This window comes from Macrosteles quadrilineatus, unplaced genomic scaffold (assembly GCF_028750875.1).
Source record: "Macrosteles quadrilineatus isolate MER2022 unplaced genomic scaffold, UCM_ALF_1.0 Scaffold_5__1_contigs__length_97177068, whole genome shotgun sequence".
In the NCBI taxonomy this organism is placed as follows: Eukaryota; Metazoa; Arthropoda; class Insecta; order Hemiptera; family Cicadellidae; genus Macrosteles; species Macrosteles quadrilineatus.
Window position 1 is genome coordinate 15,876,290 of NW_026542598.1, and position 21,278 is coordinate 15,897,567.

The 21,278-nt window shown below is 34.2% G+C and overlaps 1 protein-coding gene across 3 annotated transcripts in view; it reads left to right on the plus strand.

Moving 5' to 3' along the window:
* The first annotated feature begins 463 nt into the window (after nucleotides 1-463).
* The window catches only part of LOC128995312 (kinesin-like protein KIF18A), a 45,075-nt gene continuing 24,260 nt past the window's right edge, over nucleotides 464-21,278 (plus strand). For 2 of the 3 annotated variants that reach the window (XM_054420289.1, XM_054420291.1), the window contains exons 1-10: nucleotides 1,287-1,477; nucleotides 4,600-4,785; nucleotides 7,629-7,864; nucleotides 11,050-11,207; nucleotides 11,540-11,755; nucleotides 12,319-12,475; nucleotides 12,848-13,047; nucleotides 13,733-13,825; nucleotides 15,376-15,588; nucleotides 18,022-18,210. In XM_054420289.1, the coding sequence (XP_054276264.1) occupies nucleotides 1,449-1,477; nucleotides 4,600-4,785; nucleotides 7,629-7,864; nucleotides 11,050-11,207; nucleotides 11,540-11,755; nucleotides 12,319-12,475; nucleotides 12,848-13,047; nucleotides 13,733-13,825; nucleotides 15,376-15,588; nucleotides 18,022-18,210 (1,677 nt within the window). In that variant the 5' untranslated portion in view covers nucleotides 1,287-1,448. Of the gene's footprint in view, nucleotides 582-1,286; nucleotides 1,478-4,599; nucleotides 4,786-7,628; nucleotides 7,865-11,049; nucleotides 11,208-11,539; nucleotides 11,756-12,318; nucleotides 12,476-12,847; nucleotides 13,048-13,732; nucleotides 13,826-15,375; nucleotides 15,589-18,021; nucleotides 18,211-21,278 lie in introns of those variants that run through there. The other variant, XM_054420290.1, reaches the window with a different exon arrangement.

The following is a 21,278-nucleotide window of genomic DNA, read 5'->3' on the forward strand; positions in this document are numbered from 1 at the left end:
TTGGCCTCCTCTCTGAATAGACGATCCTTATGCACGTTGAATTCACCACTGAACACTATTTTTTTAGAAGCATGTCTGCTGTGGAATAGTCACCACACAGAGACAGAGTTCAAGTTGGTTTGGAACATTTTCTTAACGCATAATATCTGGACGACTGTATTATTGATTATATATCTCCAAAAATGGAATGTTTATAATCAATGCCTGTATATGCACACTAGAATCGTGGATGTGTATCCATATTCTCAACAGTGACTTCTAGAACATCAATGTAGAACGTCTCTAAGTTGAAAAATTTATTTAAATAAAGTTATATTTATTTTCTTGCACTTATATGAAAGGGAAGCATAAACTACTATATTGCAAAAATCTTCATTCGTCTCACTCTATACTCTTTGCCTTTTTCCCTTCCTCCTTGCTACTTGCTAGATTCCTCCTCGTCTCGCTCGTCGTTCGTCGCTCGTCTGGTTTTGATTTTAAACTGTAACCGACAAACGTGCCATTCTATTCATTATGTTATTTACACTAAAGTTTGATTTTTTATAAACAAAATTACTCTTCCTCTACTCTATAAATCTAAGGTACGTATACATCTAATTTTAACAAAAGTTATTTTGTAAATAATCCATATCAGATGTAGGCATATCGTCAGTCAAAGATATGAATCTTTCTTTTGGCTAGTAACTTAACAGTTTTCTTGTAAGTACAGGCCTAGTAGAACCAACCTGTTGTAGAATGTGTTAGAGATGGGCTAAATGAGTACATCGAAATACTGATTACTACCGGTACTGGTACTCTCGAGTATCAGTTACTTTTGATGATTACTTTGTACTCATGAGTACTCATCACGGTCGACGGGATTTTGTACCCGTAGAGTGTTCCTGTATCAGTATAATACCAAATACCATTAGTGGATACCACTGGTAGTACTCAGTTCCTTTACAAAATGATTACTATGTGTTCTTAAGCAGTTTATTCATTTATAGTGATCAGTGAAAGCAGTTTTCATATATGTGGAATTTGCTATTACTAACAAATGATTATGGTATTTTCAGCTATAATACTCAGTTAAGTTTAAACGAGTAGGCTACTACTAAACTGATACCCGAGACGAGTCCTGGTACTGGATTGAAGGCTTAGCAGTACCACCAGTACTCAATAGTAGAAACGAGTACTCCAGTATCAGATACTTTTGGTTTTGAGTAACAGTTACACACGGGACTGGCGAGTATCCGATACAAAGTATCAGATACTGCAGTCCCGACTCACCTCTAGAATGTGTAGATTAGTTGTACAGCTATAAATCATTTTATTAAATTGACGATATAAGTTTTATTTTGATTTTATTTGAGTCTCACCAATTAGACCTATAAATGACAACTGCAGTAGATGTGTCGGTGTTAAATAATAAGTTTGTAAGTACACATCAGATCTTCAATTAGACTAACATGAAAAAAACCTGTTTTGGCATCACCAGGTAATTATTTAAGAGATTATTCACCTTATGCTAGATAAGATTGTAGGACTAACCTCTTACTCAGTCACTCATTGAAAGAACATTTCTGTAACCTATGTTTAGTTAGGGCTTATTAAAAGTTTACTTAGGCTAGGTACAGTAAGTTACTTAGACATACCGGTACCTATTTTGAGATGGCAACTTAAGGATTGTGTGCCCCATTGCAGTCATAAAGGTTTGATCTGGCAATAGTTAGATTATGATTTCTAGGACTAAATTCAATTTGAAGCTTTTGTATCTTTGCCTAATACTTACAAATGGCTATTAAGTTAGTTAGGCCTAGTTTAAATGGATGTTTAATTATAAGGGGGGTGTATCGGCGTATCTTCTTAGTTGTGAATTTACTGTACAAAGGGTAGGAGATTTTGGGGTTATAAGACAACAATAACAGTCTTCTGCTGGAACAGGCCTTACACTTATTAAGAACGAGTTGGAGGTAGGTAAGTAGCCAGTTAAAAATCTGTAAAATAATCCACATAGCCCAAGACTTATTCCACTTAAACTTGCGGAAAAACGTTCATATCTGACTACAGCGTATTAGGCCTAACTTAACTTAAATATAGAATTATTCTATATAAAAGTACTTGCCGACCCGTGTGAAACATTCGCTCTAAATCCTTTTCAAATCCCACTTATTGAGGCACACAAAATAACTTACAGTTAATTCTGCATAGGCATTATTGATTTTAGGAATAGATGTGGGTTAGGTAACATTTTAGATAATTAACCTTTTCAAACTATAAGTTAATGTTAAGTTATTTCAAGGATGTATTTACATGTTTACAGGACCTAATTTGAACACTATGTTTGAAGTAGTAATATGGCCATATACGATTATTATTATTATTATTATTATTATTATTATTTTGATGGCTTTGTTTTTACACAGGCATAGTTTTCACCGTAAAAGTGCAGCCTTGACAAAGCCACAAAAACTGAATGTGTAAAAGAAGTGTCTGGAACGTACAATACTTCCTTCTGTAGCGTATTTGCATATAAGTTATGCTTTATGTTATTTAAAGTCATGGTAAAGATAACTTTTTAGAGAAACTCCTTCATAGTCAGTATGAAAGGATTACGGACGATTGCGTAAATATGACTGACTGGAGTTAACCAACTTCGCTTTGATAGTTTAGGTGCCCAAGTGAGCTACAATCAATCTTGGCCCATGCTTTTAGGTTTCTCATCAACATGATAAGTTAATAGAGTTCTTTTTAGCATGGGTTTACGAGGTAACAAACTTAAAGGGCTTAGTTAGTTAAAAAAAAAAACTCTTATTGATACAACAGAGTGTTCTTCGTCCCTTGGTAAAGAACCGAATCAAAACTTATATTTAAACCGTTTCCTGTCAGTAACAAATTCGACACAACATGTTCATGTTAAAATGAACACCATGTCGTGAATGAAGAAATATAAAAGCTAAAGAATCCATGCGGTACTTAGGCCTACTTTTAGTTGTTGTTGTTTAAACTTTAATGTGAATAACTTAATCTGATTTCATCTCCGGGGTTATTTATCGCAGAAAGCACCTGATCAAGTTTGTTTGTTGTTTTTACGTCATGGATGAAATAAAAACAAATCACTTGGATTTAAGAAGTAAATATTTGTTTGTTTTTGATTAATTTTAATTTAATTCACATGTTTCAGCTGATCAAATAACGTAAATAAACATTTCAAGTCTAAATCACTGCATGCAAGACATCCGACACTGACAGGTTGAGATATTTCAAAACATTTAGTAAAACTATAATAATGCCTTGGCTATGATAAGTTCAAGTATTTTGATTATACCAAATCTCGGCGGACCTTATGTTTTTATTGTTTTAAACATTTGTATTACTCGCTCTACTTCAATTGAGAAAAAAACGCAAATGGATTGTTTACTTCTAGGTTATGTTGCCAGTTCCTCGGACAAACTTATAAACATTTTTTTGACTGAATTCACCAACGCAATCCAGACAAAGTCAAAAATAAGAAGTTTCAAAAACTCATTTGCTATTGAAACTATTGAAAGTTTTAGTGGTAATTTTAGATTTAAACATAGGCTAAGTGAAGGAATCAGTGTTTATGTATTTAACTATCGAGTAGTTACACGGTCAAGTTTATTTTTATGATTCAGGATCCGAGGCAAATACATAATAGGCCTATAGGCTACGCTACTCAAAAAGAGAAAATGAAAATTGCTATCCAAATCATATAGGCTAGGCAAGAGTTATCCAACGCATTACAACAAATAAATCCATCTTTCAAAGCTTTAAGACAGGTATTAAGAGAAACTCCAATGAACAACGTGAGAATGTTCTGATGCGGGCATCTACTCTGACTGACAAACAAAACGTTAAAATACGTTAACCAACTTTCAATAGTGTTATGGCTGTCCAGTTGGTAAGGCCTAGTTTGTGGGTAAAAACTGAAGCATATGAAACGGTTGATATCACCCCACTTTTCAGAATTCTCTACGAAGAAAATTCGTACAAATAGAGATATCTAAAATTAGTTTCTAACAAGTTTTCAAGCAACTCTAAAATGTAGATCCAATTACTTGAATTTAAGCATAACATTTTCCTCGACATTATATTTCATACTTACTATAATGTCATGGTTCATTGAGCCGCACAGCTTCTCTAGTATATTTATACTATCCGATAATGTATCGCAAGTTCTCTGCGGAACTCTACCCCCGAAGAGTAGCAAAGCACGGAGTCTACTCCTATTTGTCACCGCTCAGGGTACTAGCATGTTACTAAGTTCATGGAGTGTAGTTGTTCCAATGTGTCACCTACAGTATTATTGTTTTTGTTTGCCATTATATTTTGATAATATGTCAATTAATTGTTTTATTGATTTAATGTATACTACCGCTTTCATTTACCGCTTTTGTTTACTACAACTTTCATTGATGTTACAAGTTTTATGTATCTTTTTTTAGTTATCATGTAAGCTGTAGGCCTAAAATTATATTGTCTAATGTTTCAATACCAGGAAAAAACTCCTTAGTGTCACCGATTGTGTTTTAGAATCAAAGACACTCATAAAGGGTTAAGCTATAATCTCAACAATCATTTGTACCTGTATCTTTTTAGAAGTGTAGCCATGGCAAGCACTACGTCAAATAAAAGGGCCCTTGATGATAAGCATTTACCAAAACCCAAGATGAAGAAGGTCATGGGGAGTGGTACAAACAGTCTTCCTCCAAAAAAACCATCAAGCATTAAAGTTTTTGTGAGAGTCCGTCCTTTCAATAATCAAGAAAACTCACAGAACATGCGGTAGGTAATTTAGTCATAGGTTGTATTGAGTAATTTGTAAATATAGGAACTTAACTTGCACAAAAATTCAGGATATGCCTAACTGGATAACACAATATTTTTTTTAACAAAAATCATACCGTAGGCTACTTAAGTATTTAAAGGCTGCTCATGTTAAGTTGAGGCAGCCTACCTGACCAAGAGGGTGGAACAGGACACTGGCTAGGCCATCCCTCCTTACCCTTCGAGTAAATCCCATTAACCACGTTTCACTGAATACTTCACTTAAAAGCGAAAATATATTGATTAATTTAAAATGTAAATCAATTCGTCATATCTGAAAATAATTTATTCAAGGTTATAAAACCACAAAACTTTTCATATTCGTCCCGACAATCAATGTTGTCGGCAAATCGGCCGACTTTAAGTATTAAAACAAGAACTTTTCCCCTTATAACTAAGTACAATGTTTAATTTTAAATTAGGCCTACTAATAAATGATATTCTGTATTAATTAGTTCATAATATTTAGGCGGTTTTAGGGGAAGAAATCTATCACCTCCACTTGACCCTTAGCTTTAAAATAATAGCTCAACAGGCGATTAATCAATATAAATTAAATAAAAAAGATGTTGGGGGAACTTACCCTCAAACCTCAAACGTTGGAAAATATGTGATTTGACACATTGGATTGTTACGTTTAAAGCAAAATCGCAAAGATCTTCCGAGACAGCAGCGACATCTGCGATCACCCAGTATAACTTAGTTGTGATTTTTTACTTGACTCAACAGCATTCGAAACGCCGTTAATGAGTGAAAACCTCGATTGTAGGCTTTTGGCGCCGTTATCAAAACTCGAGTAGGGTACAACTTGATACTGTACACACTGATTCTCCGGTTCCCAACCTGGATGGTGGCTAGTTATTTGATTTAATTTACAATTACATATTGCCCGTGCGATTAATCAAACCCGTTATTTAAGCCACACGGTTATTAATCTCACTTCTTTAATGTATAAAATTTAAAAATACACAAAATATATATAATTATGACCAATCCACAGACAAAACTCTAATTTTATTTATATTGATAGATGCACTATTAATACAGACTTTTAAATTGATTTTGTACTACAAGAGACAATTTAGCAGTTTGTTTTAATACTTCAAGTCGGCCGATTTGCAAGGGAGGAACATGAAACATTTTGTTTTTTATAACCTAAAATACATTATTATTTTCAGATATGAAGAATTGATTATATTTTCAATTAATCAATATATTTACGCTTTTAAGTGAAGTATTCAGTGAAGCGTGGTCAATGGGATTTACTCTGAGGGTCGGGAGGGTCCGTCGAAGGACCGTCCTAGTTATTGTCCTGCTCTACTCTCTGGTCAGGTAGTCTGCCTCAACTTAACATGAGACAGTTTTTAGTAATAACCATCTGTGTGCCCTATGTGTAATGTGCCACAATACTTTAAAATACCCCCACTACGGCAAACCTGCAGTTCAATTTTCACTAAAATATTAATCCTTTAACATGTCAAATTTATTTCCTGTTTAGAAAACATTAGAATTGACAATTTAATTGAAACAAAACTAGTAACCTGCGTCACTTCGTGACTTCAAAATCAATGATATAGTTGAGAAGGTTATAACTATTTCTCATCAAATCCCTATTATTTTTCTATTTTCAACCCACGCTGTAAATAAAACATGTGATCAGAATTTCTTCCATTTGTTTTGATTTTCTGTTTAAATAATATATTTCGTCACTAGTATGGAAACCCATAAAGCCCATATTAATCTTTTTTAAATTTTAAAATAATTTGTTGTGGTTATTTTTGAGCCTATTTTAATTTATACAGGGATTTTGCACATCTACATGAAAATATCTTTCATTTGGTACCAACCGCGTGTATTTCGGTCCAGAATTATGATCTGGTCAGGCTCCGCTAGCTGTCATAAGTTTTGCAAATGCTTTTTAGTATAAGATATCCATAGCTTAAAAGTAAGCAAACTGGAACAATTTAATTAAACTTATCCTCCACAAGAATGTATCATGAAATTTGAAGTAGGTAGTTTTTTTTTAATATTCTTTTTATAGACTAAACATGCAACAAAACAAAAAAAAAGTTATTTGTTGCTTGACCTACATTGTTTTAAGCTCTACAAATGGTTTTACAAAATTGCAAAATTTTATGTTTTGAGGCTCAAAAATCCTAGATCCTAGTTTTACACCTTAAAACTGCTTTTTCATATAATCCATTTATGCTGATTTGTGAACTCGTTTGAATAACCTTAGATTTACATGTTTGTACAAAATTTCATCGTTTTACCCTTTAAACTTGGATATGCCCAATTTTTATTACAGCCATCAAGTAGAGCTTAAAAAAAACAAATAAATAATATTGTATATTAAAGTGTTGCTCTAAAATTAAACGTTACAGAGAAGATTAAAAAACTTTCATTTTAGATTCCCGTTTGTCTTATTGAAAAAAAAGAAAACTGATGTAGGTACTGTAGAAGTTTGCTTGTTTATGGATGTACCTTGATCATTGGCAAATTTAAGTTATCTCATTCCATACTATTAACATTTTGGTAAAAAGATAACACTTTTTTTTCTCTTTCCTGTAGCAGCAAACCTTAGAACTTGTTCAATCTAATGTTATTTTATTTAAGTTAAATGAGGAATAAATATACAGAGGGACTGCTTTTATTTCGAATATTAGATCATTAAGCATATTAATTATCTTTGTTAATTTATTATTAATGGAAGAATACGTTTACTTATCTTACTTTTTACTTTGATATTTAAGTAATCTTAGACCTAAGCCTTCTCATTATTTTATGCCAATCTTTTGCAGAAACATAATAAAAGTAATTGATGATCGAATATTGATTTTTGATCCTAAAGAAGAATCAGAAGGATTTTTCTTTCACGGTGTGAAACAAAAATCACGGGATATTGCAAAAAAGCAGAACAAGGACATGGAATTTGCTTTTGACCGAGTGTTTAGTGGGATTTCTACCAATGAAGAAGTTTATCAAGAAACTACCAAAGGAATTATCACAACGTTGCTTGATGGATATAATTGCTCAGGTAGATTGAAGTACTATGTTTTAATGTCTAGATATTATTTATAAGGTAGTCCGCCATGTCTAGGTTTTAGCTTTTGTTGGTGTTCATTTTGAACAAAATAGGCATTTAATTTTAGGAGTTTGAGACTGTATGAATCATTGATAAGTATTTTGTGGACATTGCTCACATTTTTCTGGCTCTTTAATATCCAGGGGACTTGTCAAGTATGATAACAAACACACACACACACACACTACACTCTAATGTCCTAGATTATTATTGTCCTAGTTGTGATTGAGCGTTCGACCAGCAAATAATTTTTGGAACAGAAAATAAGTTTTACAACCTTGAGGAAATGGGACTTTCATGAGTAGCCTGTGTTAAACAAACCCGTCAAGTCCTGGATATAAAATAGCTAATATAGAGAAAGACGAGTGAAGCAACAACAACTATTCACAATAAAATTATTTTTACAATCCTACCTTTAAAAGTTTTTTATTATAATAGCTTTAAAATGTGTAATGTACTTGATGAATTCCTGTATTTATTTTTTGTAGTTTTCCTTTTCTTGTAACAAGTGTTATTGTATATTTGCAAAATTAAATCTCTCTTCGATATTTAATTTTTTGAACAGTTTTAAATATAAAATGAAACTAACATTATGTTACATAGTTTTTACTTCCATTTCAAAATCATGAACAACCCAAAAACAAAAACAAACAAACAATTAAGTCAGCTGAAAACTATTTAAATTAATATATCTGTTTTAAGACAGTACAAACTCTTCCCCCATGAAATAATTCAAAGGATACTGTAGATGCTATATCTTCCGAAGTTGATTTATGTGCCGTCTCCATAGCATGTCATCAACAGCAACGGAGTACATAACTCTTTCCAATTCTTTTCTTTATTTCGCCTTTTCTCCAAACAATTTTGCCATTTTTCACCATTTCTCTTACCAAAACATGTTCACCTTCTTTGAATTCTCTTATGGTTCCTTTGAAAGATGTACATCCTTGTTGGGCTGTGCGAAAGGTAGGTTTCAACGTTGACTCTAATGAAGGTCTGCCACTCAGCTGGAGCATTTTTTATTCCGAACATGAGTCTATTGACAGCATATACACCCTTATATGTGCTAATGGCCTGTACTCTGGCACTCTCGTTGTCCATGGGAATGTTTAAATACGCTTGAGAAATATCAATAGTCGAAAAATACTTACAGCCACTCATGCTCGCAAATATGTCATCCAATGTTGGAATTGGATAATGATCAGGTTCCAAGGTCTTATTAACTGATACTTTGTAATCAGCACAAAGCCGAATATCCCCGTTTGGTTTAACTATCGGTACTATAGGTGTACCCCATTGACTGTAGGTCAACTTTGAGAGAATTCCCTCCTTTTCTAACCTGTCAATTTCATCATTGACTTTATCCCTTAAAGCAAAAGGAACAGGGCGGGGTGGCAGGTAAACCGGCTTAGAGTTTGGTTTCAAACTCAAATGAGCTTCATAGTTCGGTACTTTACCCACTCCTGGTAAAAAAACATTAGGAAATTCGCTCTTAAGATTCTCTATAAACTGGTCTTTTTTATGATCTGTTTGATCTTCTGATACCTGGTTTAATGAAGGAAGCTCAATTTTGAACAACTTTAACCACTCCCTTCCAAAAATACTGTCTACGTTCCCCCGAATAACATACAGGTTGCCCACAGATATTTGATTTTCATAGCAAATTTCGACAGTCGCAAACCCTACTGGGCGAATTATTTCTCCTGTATAGGTTCTTAACGGCATTCTTGTTCTATTTAGAATCTTACCTGGAAATAATTTCTTAAACAGATGCAGCGGTATAGTACTGACCGCAGCACCAGTATCTAACTCAAAAGAGGTACGCTTATCGTCAATGGTGCAGTCTAACATAATCTTTCCCGGCCTGTTTACCATTTCGGGTTGATATGCATCATCCGAGAGCTTAGACAATTTAGTACATTTCTTCTTTCTATCCACAATGGATAACATTGACATAAAAGGTGGATTTTGACACTCACCTTCCTCTTCATACTCATTTCCTGTCGAAGCGTCATCAGCTTGTCGCATGTTTTGTTTCTTTCTCCGACAAACTTTGCTGAGATGTCCTTTCCTCTCACAATTCCAACATTTAATGTCTGCTGGAATTTCGCATGCACTTATGTGATGGTGTCCCCCACACCTGAAACATGATATTTTACTACCCTTTCCTTGCAAATATCCAGCGCTTTTCTTCCCTCGAATCTGAAATTGTTCTCCAACTTTTGATTGCAAATTTGATTCTTGGATTTTCGTTGTTTCACTTTTGATTTGCTCAAAGTTACTTGCTATTTCAAGACATTGGTTAAACGTTTTATCTTCGTGAATTTCAATTAATCTAGACAGCAATTTTCCATCATGAATGCCCGAAATAAACTGTTGCCGCAGATGAACGTCAGATGTTGATGCATTACATTTTGGACATTTAAAATCACATTTACTGGCTAAGGTTTTCAGATCTTTGGCAAAGCTGCCTACAGATTCACTCGGATTCTGGATTCGTTTAGTGAACTTATGTTTTTCTGCAATAATACTTCCCTTAGGTTCCAGTAATAATTGTAAAGCTTCACATATTTCGTCATAACTTTTATCCTCAATGTCACATGGGCTTAGATTAATTCTCAGGTCGTGAAATACTTTAGGTGTCAATAAATTGATCAAATATTGCTTTTTCTTTAATTCTGACGTGATTCCGTTTAGGTCAAAAAAGTTGTCTAGCCTTACCATGTATGAACTCCATGTCTCATTGTCTTCATCAAATTTATCAAAATTAGAACAGAAAATAGGTTGACTGGGTGTTAATATACCTTCTTCTTCTAGCTCCTGGTGTCTCTCACCCTTCCTCCTCCTCATCCTCGTCGCCATTGAACAGTTTTAAATATAAAATGAAACTAACATTATGTTACATAGTTTTTACTTCCATTTCAAAATCATGAACAACCCAAAAACAAAAACAAACAAACAATTAAGTCAGCTGAAAACTATTTAAATTAATATATCTGTTTTAAGACAGTACATTTTTTAATCCCTCCTCTCAGTTAGTATGCAACGTAATGTGTTGGTGCCAACACAGTCAATCAAGCTGTTTGATTTACCAACATATCACTGAGCTCTGTGACAGTATGTGTGGACTGTTGCAGTGTTTGTGTATGGAGCCACTGGAGCTGGCAAGACTCACACAATGTTGGGCAGCAAACAAGGTCCTGGAATCATCTTCCTCACCATGACCGAGCTGTACAGCCAAATAGACCAGCTAAAAGAGACTAAGAACATTGAAATTGGCATATCCTACCTTGAGGTAAACAAACCAAAAATATGTTATAGTTAACTCTCCATTATTTTAGTTTGGCTTCCAAATTAGAGGACACTTCAATGAGTCTAATCACCTATTTCATTCTTTAATAATGTTTGTCAAAATAGGGGGTTTCTTACTAATTTGTTGGGTCAAAATCCGTTAGCCGCTTAAACTCATATTTGAATTCAAGTTGGGTTAGCTATTTGTATAAATATAAAATATTTTTAATTAGAAATTTTTTTTGAAATTATGAAAATTAACTAACCTTACCAGAGCCAACTTGTGTTTTAAACGTTGTGTTGAGCAACAGATAATTGTGATGCATTGTCTTGCAGGTTTACAATGAGAATGTCCATGACTTGATCAACCCGAGAGGATCACTACAGTTGAGAGATGACTCTAGTGGTGGAGTGCTGGTGGCAGGTATGAAGGTGGAGAAGATATTGTGTGCAGACCAGCTGTTCCAGCTGCTACAGAAGGGCAACTCCAACCGAACTCAACACCCTACTGACGCCAACGCTGAGTCTTCTCGATCTCATGCTGTCTTTCAGGTCAGTTACCAGCTTGTATGACCTAACAACATTGAATATTGTAAGCATTTTTTGGAACATTCTTCTACATAGTGGGATCAGTTTTATACATTTAGCAAATCAATCCACTCAGAAATCAAGACCTGTGTCCTTATAACACTTTACACATGTTGAGTTATGTTGTACAATGACTGCAAGCTGAGAGACACCAACTCCTGTGCCAAGAACTGAAGACACGCCCTACTGAAATATGAATGAGTTCTATGACTACTTTTTACTATAAATTGTCCCATCGTAATCATTAAGTAGTAGCAATTTTTTTGTACAGTAGAAACTCTTTACACAGCCCTCAATAACACAACGACCTCAATTTTCCTATTTCCCTCGAGACACTTCTTATCAAGGTTCTACTGAAATATGGAACGACAATGTGGCTGTATTGATGTTTTTACAATAAAAACATTGTATTGCATTATCTGGACTGAAAGAGAAAAGTACAGTATTTTGTTTCACTTAGGCTATACAATCTTAAGTAGGATGGATTTTTAAATAACCATTTTACAGAATCAAATTTGTGTGAACAGGTTTATGTAAAGAGTTCAGCAAAAGACAATGGAGAGCTGAAGATTAGCAAGTTGTCTATGATTGACCTGGCCGGGTCAGAGAGAGGGTCGGCGACTGGAGGAGTCAAGGCAAGGTTCAAGGAGGGCTCCAACATCAACAAGTCCCTTTTAGCACTTGGTATGTGTAGTCAAATAGCTTTCATCTATGATAGAGATGTGTCAATAAAAAGACCTATCGACTCTTGATACCGATACTGCCGGCTTCATATACCTAACTCATCTGTTGATAATAGCATTTTTCTCACTAGTTTAGTAGTTATGTGTTCAAAATGTACTAAGCTATAAAACCAAGTTGTAAAATATAGCTGACAACAAATTCACAAATGAGTTAATCTTAAAAATTAAAATACAGTATAGTAGACCTACAAGACAAACAATTTTTTCAGGCATGTTCTCCATCCTCTGACTTAGGTGAGGTACCAATTGTATCTAAGAATTGTATCCCAATAATTTGTTGGTGGTTATTTATACTTGTTGATATATGTTACAGGTAATTGTATAAACAACTTGGCAGATGGCCTGCGTCACATTCCCTACCGAGACTCCAAGCTTACTCGTCTGTTGAAAGATTCTCTTGGTGGAAATTGCTTCACAGTGATGATTGCCAACATTGCTCCCACCACTGCTTCATACGAAGACACCTACAACACACTCAAGTATGCCACCAGAGCTAAGGCGATTAAGACTGCGGTGAGCTTCTGTTTTGTACATTTATTGCCTTTTGTTAAATGTAACTATAGCTCATGCGTTTCCTGGTGAAGCCTGGGTAGGGTTGAAGCCCCTACAAAACCGGTTCTGAGCCACTCTTAACCACCTACTCCCACCAGGAAACGCACAAGCTCTAAAAGGGATTATGTCGTGAGGAGACCACAATCTTTTGAAAATAAAGTGTCCAAAAATTGAAAAAGGGAATTTAGTTTTTAATGGAAATCACTAAAAGAATCTTTGTTGACCAATTTTATCTCATGTCTTCCTGAAAAATAATCTTTTTTTTCTACATAACATTTATATGATTATTATGTATTTCTTAAATTTAAAGTCTGTAGGCCTACTTACCTCATGTGTCATAAAATAAAATATTGACAGTGAATGTATGTTTAGTAGACTTAGGCTATTCTAGGTGATGTGAAAGTAGAGCAAAATGTATAAACATGAAAAACTGTAGGCTACATCAGGTCAGACTTCTTTTCTAGAGAAAATTTGGAAAGATCAGTCACTTATATAACATAAAATGTAATAAAAGTCCTCTAAAGATTGAGGTAAAATTATTCTTTACTGGGTTTAACCGAGTAGATGTATGAAAATTTCAGTCTAGTATTTAATAAAAATTCATTACAAATGGTAATTAGTTTAATACAAACTATATTTTTTCTAGCTTTCAAAGAACGTTTCGGTGAATTTGAGCATCGAATACTATGCTCAAGCCAACAACAATCTCCGAAGGGAATTAGCTGAGGCTAATGAGAAGGTATGAAATCTAATCTTTACATTTTCTTTTATGTTACTGCACAAAGAAGTAAGGGACAGAGGATTGACTCCCTGATACACATAAGGGGACTTTGCCCTGGACACCTAGTGCTGGTGTCCAGGGCAAAGTCCCCCATTACCCTTATGTTCTACAACGCTCAGATGGAGGAAGGCTCTAAGCCCTGTACGTTAGGAGTTTAGAGCTGAAAGCAGACAGTTGTCCCATAAGCATGTTTCCTCTGTACCTTACTTCTCTGTGGTTACTGGCTTTAACGCCTTGTCATATTTGTCTATTTTGCCTACAAAAGAGTTAGTGAAAGGTTGCTTCGCATTAACTCAGAAATAAACTGAGCAAACAGCAGTTAGCTGCTATTGCCCAAAAATACTACACTATTGTCTAGACAAAGTATAGGCTAAATATAAATTTATGTTGGTTTTAATATTCATATCATTATATCAAGTACCTAAATGGTGTTGAAATATGTAGCTATACAACCTCATCAAACCAAACTATTGCCTACTTTATTTGCTGCTCACAAAGGTTGTTCATAATAGTAGAATTATGATTTATTCTACTAATTGTTGAAAAGAATTAAATGCACAAATGCATATATACAAAAATGTCTAAAATAATGCAATTCAATGTCAGCAAAATATTCTAATAATGAATAATTTCTAACTGAAGGTAAACAAAAATATATGAAGGAATTACATTATTTCTATTACAATAACAATAGCAGTAAATAAACATACATTTAGTCTCCAGGTCAAAACAAAATACCAAGAAAAAAAGTATTTCTTAACATGGTGAAAAAGTAAACTATAAAATCTAAACTGTCGAAGGTTAATATTAAATCTAGTGTTATAGGCCTTAGTCACAAGTATTGCTTAAAATGGCGATTAAATTTGTTTGCATCGATGGATGTTTAATAACTTGGATACAGATTAAATACTTTTAATATTTGTAATTTTGTAAAACATATATTCTCTTGATTTTTGATTATTTTAAATTCAATGAACTATGTTAGTTTTTAATTCAAAAACTGGCTACTAATTAGGGATGGACGGGTTTCACTTTTAGTTTGGGACGGGATGGAATTTTTATTTTCTTCCTAGTTTTCAGGTGGGAACAGGACATGATTTCCAAAAGGAAAACTGTAGTTGTTTTAAAAATCTTGAGTAAATTGGCAACAATGACAAAACAAAATCAATTTTAAATTGTTATTGCATTGTCCTAAGTGATCGTGGTATTAATGTTACCAGGCTATCTCCCACAATTGGATTTCATTGTCATTGTCACCCACCATGGTAGAGAAATCGTGATATCTAGTAATAGAGGAGACATCATCATTGCCAATCGTGTAATGAATTTAATCCTGCCTAATTGTTGAAATAATCTTCCCAAAAAGTCTGGACCTGTCCATCCCTGCTACATGTAAATGCATTTTCTAGCTCTATCCATAGTCAATGCTAATAACTACAATCTGGTCAAGCCAGAAGCTCACTTCTCCGTTGTATATTTTATTTTCTAATGTTTGGATTGGATTTAAGATGAGATTGATGGAGAATGCCATGAAACACCCAGTGACGTCTCCTCCCCGGGCCGACCCTAAATTCTCGGCTAGACTTTCAGAACTGTACAGGGACAAGGAGCAGATCTATGCTGAGTACCTCTATATGGAAGGTCAAGTGAAGTTGCTGCAGTGGCGCATGAGATGCAAGAATCGGGCGCTCAATCAGATCAGGAACTTTGGAACTAATGAGGTCAGAGGTGTTTGTATATATAGTTATATAGTCCTGTTAGGGTGTGGATTTTTAAATTTCAAAAAAGGTTTTTGCATGAACTACATGGATGAGAGCTGGTCATAATACGGATAATACAAAAACGCATTATCCGTATTATGACCAGCTCTCATCCACGTAGTTCATGCAAAAACCTTTTTCAAAATTTAAAAATCCACACCCTAACAGGACTGTACATTTTGGAATCACTAAACTACATTCATTCAGCTAAAAACGACCTCCTAGAATCAATTCAAATCAACCATAGATATAATACTCGAAATGAAAACATTTTTTTATTTCCAAGGCACCATTTGACCCTTTATGAAAAAAGTCCACTATATGCTGGGCTGAGGCTGTACAATGTGCTGCCTTCAAACTATAAATTGTTAAATGGAAATAATTTTAAAGATAAAATAGGTGAACTCTTAATTGACAGAGCCTTTTATTTAATTGCGGATTTTCACAATGCCCCTTTAGTTTAGAATAGTTTTATCATTCAATTTTAGCGAATTTCCCATATAGGGAATAAGCTATTACCGTAGTACTCATGGTAAGACCTGGACGCGGGACCGATATTTTCTTTCATTTTTAAGTCCCTAGAGGCCAAAAACACCATCCGTTCAAATTCATATATATATATATATATATATATATATATATATGTGTGTCCGTTAGCACGATAACTCGAGCAAAAATGATCCGATTTTGATGAAATTTGGTACAAACGTGTAAACCTACGTTTATTCTAACGAGTTCGCGATCCAGCATGATCGGACCATGGGAACGGGGGTTTACGGGGGGTTTTATGGGGTAAAAATAGGTTTTTCCCATTTTTGACCCAAAAAATTTAAAATTTAGCAATTTCTTTCCAAACCATTTTGTAGAGCTTAAAAAAACAAATAATTTAGTATATTGAAGCGTTATTATGCGCCTAATGGTTACGGAGAAAATTCCAAAAAAATTTTAAATTTAAAATTCCCATGTTATTCTTATGGAGAATAAGTAAATTGTTGTAGTTTGCTTGTTTATGAACATATTTTGATGAAATTTGGAAAATGTTTTTATTTCTTACTAACTATTAACGTTTTACAAAAAAAAAAACAGTTTTACCCTCCCTGATGCAGCAAACCTAAGTACTATTTAAACTAATTCTATTTAAATAGAGAATAAATGTTATATTTTTAAGTAGACATTTCAGTGTAAATCCAATCAGTCAAATGGAAATTCGCTTAGTCTGCAGGTTTGCTGCGGCGGGGGTATTGTTAATTTATATTATCATCTTGATTACTATTTTATTTGTTATATCCTGATAATTTTAACTCTGACAATGCACCTATTCTGTATGTAACACATGTAAAGAATGTTATGTGCAAATAAAATATGTCTATGTCTATACTTTGTTGTGTTATTTTTTTTTTTACATTTATAATTCATTTTTAAGTTGTTGAAATATTTAGCGCTTTAGTAAATTTCCCAAATAGGGAATATAACCTTAGGTCTAATGGGAAGACCTGGACCCAGGACCGATTTACGTTTTTATTTTAATCTCTCCAGAGGTCAAAAACACCATCTGTTCAGATTCATACACACACATTTATTAGCGAATTTCCCATATAGGGAATAAGCTATTACCGTAGTACTCATGGTAAGACCTGGACCCGGGACCGATTTTTTTTTTCGTTTTGAGGTCCCTAGAGGCCAAAAACACCATCCGTTCAAATTCATATATATATATTTATATATATATATATGTGTCCGTTAGCGCGATAACTCGAGCAAAAATGATCCGATTTTGATGAAATTTGGTACAAACGTGTAAACCTACGTTTATTTGAACGAGTTCGCGAACCAGCATGATCGGACCATGGGAACAGGGGTTTATGGGGGCTTTTATGGGGTAAAAATGGGTTTTTCCTATTTTTGACCCAAAAAACATAAAATTTTGAAATTTCTTTCCAAACTATTTTGTAGAGCTTAAAAAAACAAATAATTTGGTATATTGTAGCGTTATAATGCGCCTAATGGTTATGGATAAAATTCCAAAAAATTGTTAATTGAAAATTCCCATGTTATTCTTATGGAGAATAAGTAAACCGTTGTAGTGTGCTTGTTTATTAACATATTTTGCCCAAATTTGGAAAATGTTTTTATTTCTTACCAACTATTAACATTTTACATAAAAAAACACTTTTACCCTCCCTGTTGCAGCAAACCTAAGTATGTGTTAAACTGATTCTATTTAAATAGGGAATAAATGTGATATTTTTAAGGATACATTTTAGTCTAAATCCAATCAGGCAAATGGAAATTCGCTTAGTCTGCAGGTTTGCTGCGGCGGGGGTATTATTTATTCATATTGCATACCTAATGGTCTCTTTTTAGAGCTTAACTTATGTTTGTATTTTGTGGCAGGACTTGACAGTAACGGAGAACTCGCTGGCACAATTAAATGCAAGATCGACCAGTTTGGTGGAGAAGATGGCAGAGGTGTGGCAGCGACGAGAGCTACATCAGGAAGAGTACAACAAATTTGTTTCGGAGATGGATCTGGCCAAGGTCACTAAACTGCTGCAGCCCGAAGCTAGTCTCAAGGAGGCACAGGTATAAAAGTGCAAAAAAAGAGTATAAAGTCTTGTTTACCACAGTGTGTTTTCTAATGTTTTAGGAACAACTCTGAGCAATTCTTTGTTTGCAGTTTAGTTTTGTTGACAAGTTCATAATATTTGAGGGATTTCGCAGATACATTCCAGCATGATTAAAATGTAAGGAAGTTTTCACCATGGTTCCAGGTAGAGGTGTTCGGATAGTGAAATTTTAGTTTGAATCGGATCAATAATGAGTGTTTCAGATTTGGATGGTCGACGTACAAGTACTTAACAAATCAATTTTGTAAAGGACAAGAGTTAAACGTTTAGTAAGCCACCGCCAGAGAAAGGCTACTGGTACCTAAGACCGGTAGATGCCATTTCAGAACGGACAAATGTTCTATGTTGAGTTGAAAACAAATCATGTTAAAAACAATAAAATCAATTGATAACACATATACAAAGTTAATAAAAATACAAAGATAAAAATTGAAATTGAAAAACAAAGATAAAATAACAAATTAAATTGCCATGGTTAGGCTACTTGATAACCCAAAAATAACCCCAATCACGGCTACTAAGTAAGTGGTATGTTGTCATCATCAGTGCCGAGCTAACAAAATCTAAGACTGAACCACGCCCTCGCACTTGCACCCAAGTGAACCCAAATGGAGCGTGATCCCATGTGCAGGGACGAGGACCGACCCACAGCTCTACCTAAAAACAAGAACAACCGTGGAGGAAAGGCTCAAGAACAACTCGCTGTTTGAGAGGAACAAGCTGTAATAAATCTTTAAACAATAACAAACCATCAACACACAAAATGCACCATAGGTATACTTACTTGTATACTTGTGTTGATCCCACTAGTAGCTTTCCAGCCGTGGTCGTCAAAGTTGTTTAATTTTCAGGTAGGGCCTATCTTCTCTTAATCTTCCAAAAATTCTTCCAGCTTGTAATAGGCCTTTTCTATTAAATAATTTTTGAGATTTTTCTTGAATAAATTTTTGTCTTGGCAGCTTCTTATTTCTTCCGGCAATTTATTATATATCTTACTTGCAGTGTGATGTGGTCCAGCTGTCACTAATGATGTTCGGTGACAATTCAGGTGTATATGGTTTTGTTGCCTGGTGTTGTAATTATGTACTTCGTGGTTGCGTTTGAAGACTTCCGGAAATTTCCATATCATCATAGCTGATTCCAATATATAAACGGAGGTAAGGGTGGGAACTTTAAGATTAATAAAAAGTGGTCTGCAATGTTCCAAAAAATGGGTTTTACAAATTATTCTAATAATTCTCTTCTGTAGTAGAAAGACTCTGTTTGCTTCACTGCTGTTGCCCCAAAGTACGATGCCATAACTCAATACGCTATGAAAGCAGCCATAATAAACTTTCATCAGGATATGATGATCCACTATGTTTTGTAGTCTGCGCATAAGACAACATACTACCACAAGTCTTGAGGTTATATGACCAATGTGGATATTCCATCTAAGGTTATTGCTTATTTTGATTCCAAGATAGTTTACGTTATCATTTATTTTTAAGTTTTGATTTTTTAATTTTAAGAGAGGGCTATGGTCAGGTGCCTTTGTGTTGAAAAAATTTAAAACTGATGTTTTGTTTTCATTTAGTACTAATTTGTTGTCGTTGCACCATTCTTCCATCTGATGAACGCCTATCTGGGACTTGCGTATTGTTTCCTCAGAGTTTTTATTATTAACTATATGGCAAACATCATCCGCAAAAAGCCAAAGAGCTCCCTCTTGTATTGTCTCTTGTAAATCATTGACATATAGCAAATACAGCACAGGTCCCATATTTGAGCCCTGCGGGACTCCAGTGTTGATGTTATTCTGAATTTTTGATCTGTATTGCCTTATGACATTATCAGCACCTAAGTTATTTACGGCTACTAACTGAGATCTATTTAAATGACATAATCCAATTTAAAGGTGCATTTACTATACCCAATTTTTGTAGTTTTAATCTTAGGATCGAGTGATTTAGGCAATCAAAAGCCTTAGTCATATCATAAAATAGTCCAAGTACTTCTTCCGAGCAATCTACCTTTTCATGTACATGGTTAATCAGCGAGAACACAGCATCAATTGTTGACTTATTTTTACGGAATCCATATTGATTAGAATTTAAAATGTCATTTTTTTCCAAGTATGGTATTAATCTATTTAAATATGCCACTTCAAAAATTTTTGAAAAAACTGACTGTATGGCCACTGGCCTATAATTGCTTACCTCCTCTTTACTATTCTTCTTGTGTATAGGAACGATTTTTGAAGTTTTGATTATGTCTGGAAATTTTCCTTCGTCAAAAGACTTATTAATGATCACAGATAATGGTTTTGCGATTACATCAACGCAAGCCAACAGTACCTTGCACGGAACCCCATCCACACCTGAACTAGATTTACGACATACTTTTTGTACAATTTCCACTATTTCTTTTTCATTTGTATGTTTTAGTTCTAATATTTCATGATTGGGTAAATCTACCAAATTGAAGTTTGGAAGGTCCGAGGATATAGGCCCACCTGAATTGGCTCCAACCAATTTGTCTACTTCTTCGTAAAAATAATTAATTATTAAACAGGTTAGCTACCACAATAGGGTTTTCTTGAACTAAGTTATTGGATTTAATTGTTAGGTTATCATGAGTTACCACTTCTTTTGTTAGGCTATGCACAATTTTCCAGGATTCTTTACTCACATTGGATGAATTAATTATTTTATTATTAAAAAACTTTTTCTTGCTATTTGCTACAAGTTGAGTGTGCAATTTCTTAGCTTTACTATATTCCATTTTTACTGTAGTATCCTGTGTTATCCTACTTTGCCAATAAATATTTACAAGATTCTCTCGGGAATCAACCACTTCATCATCTATCCAAGCTGTGTCCTTTTCATTTTTTAACCTAACTACCTTTTTGGGGAAGCTAACCATAAAGCAGTACATAAAACTATCGTAAAAATCCTTAAAAGCTAAGTCACAATTATTAGGCCTATCATCATTTTCCTTGATCCATTCTTCTTGGTTCAATCTAAAAATAAACTCCTCCATATT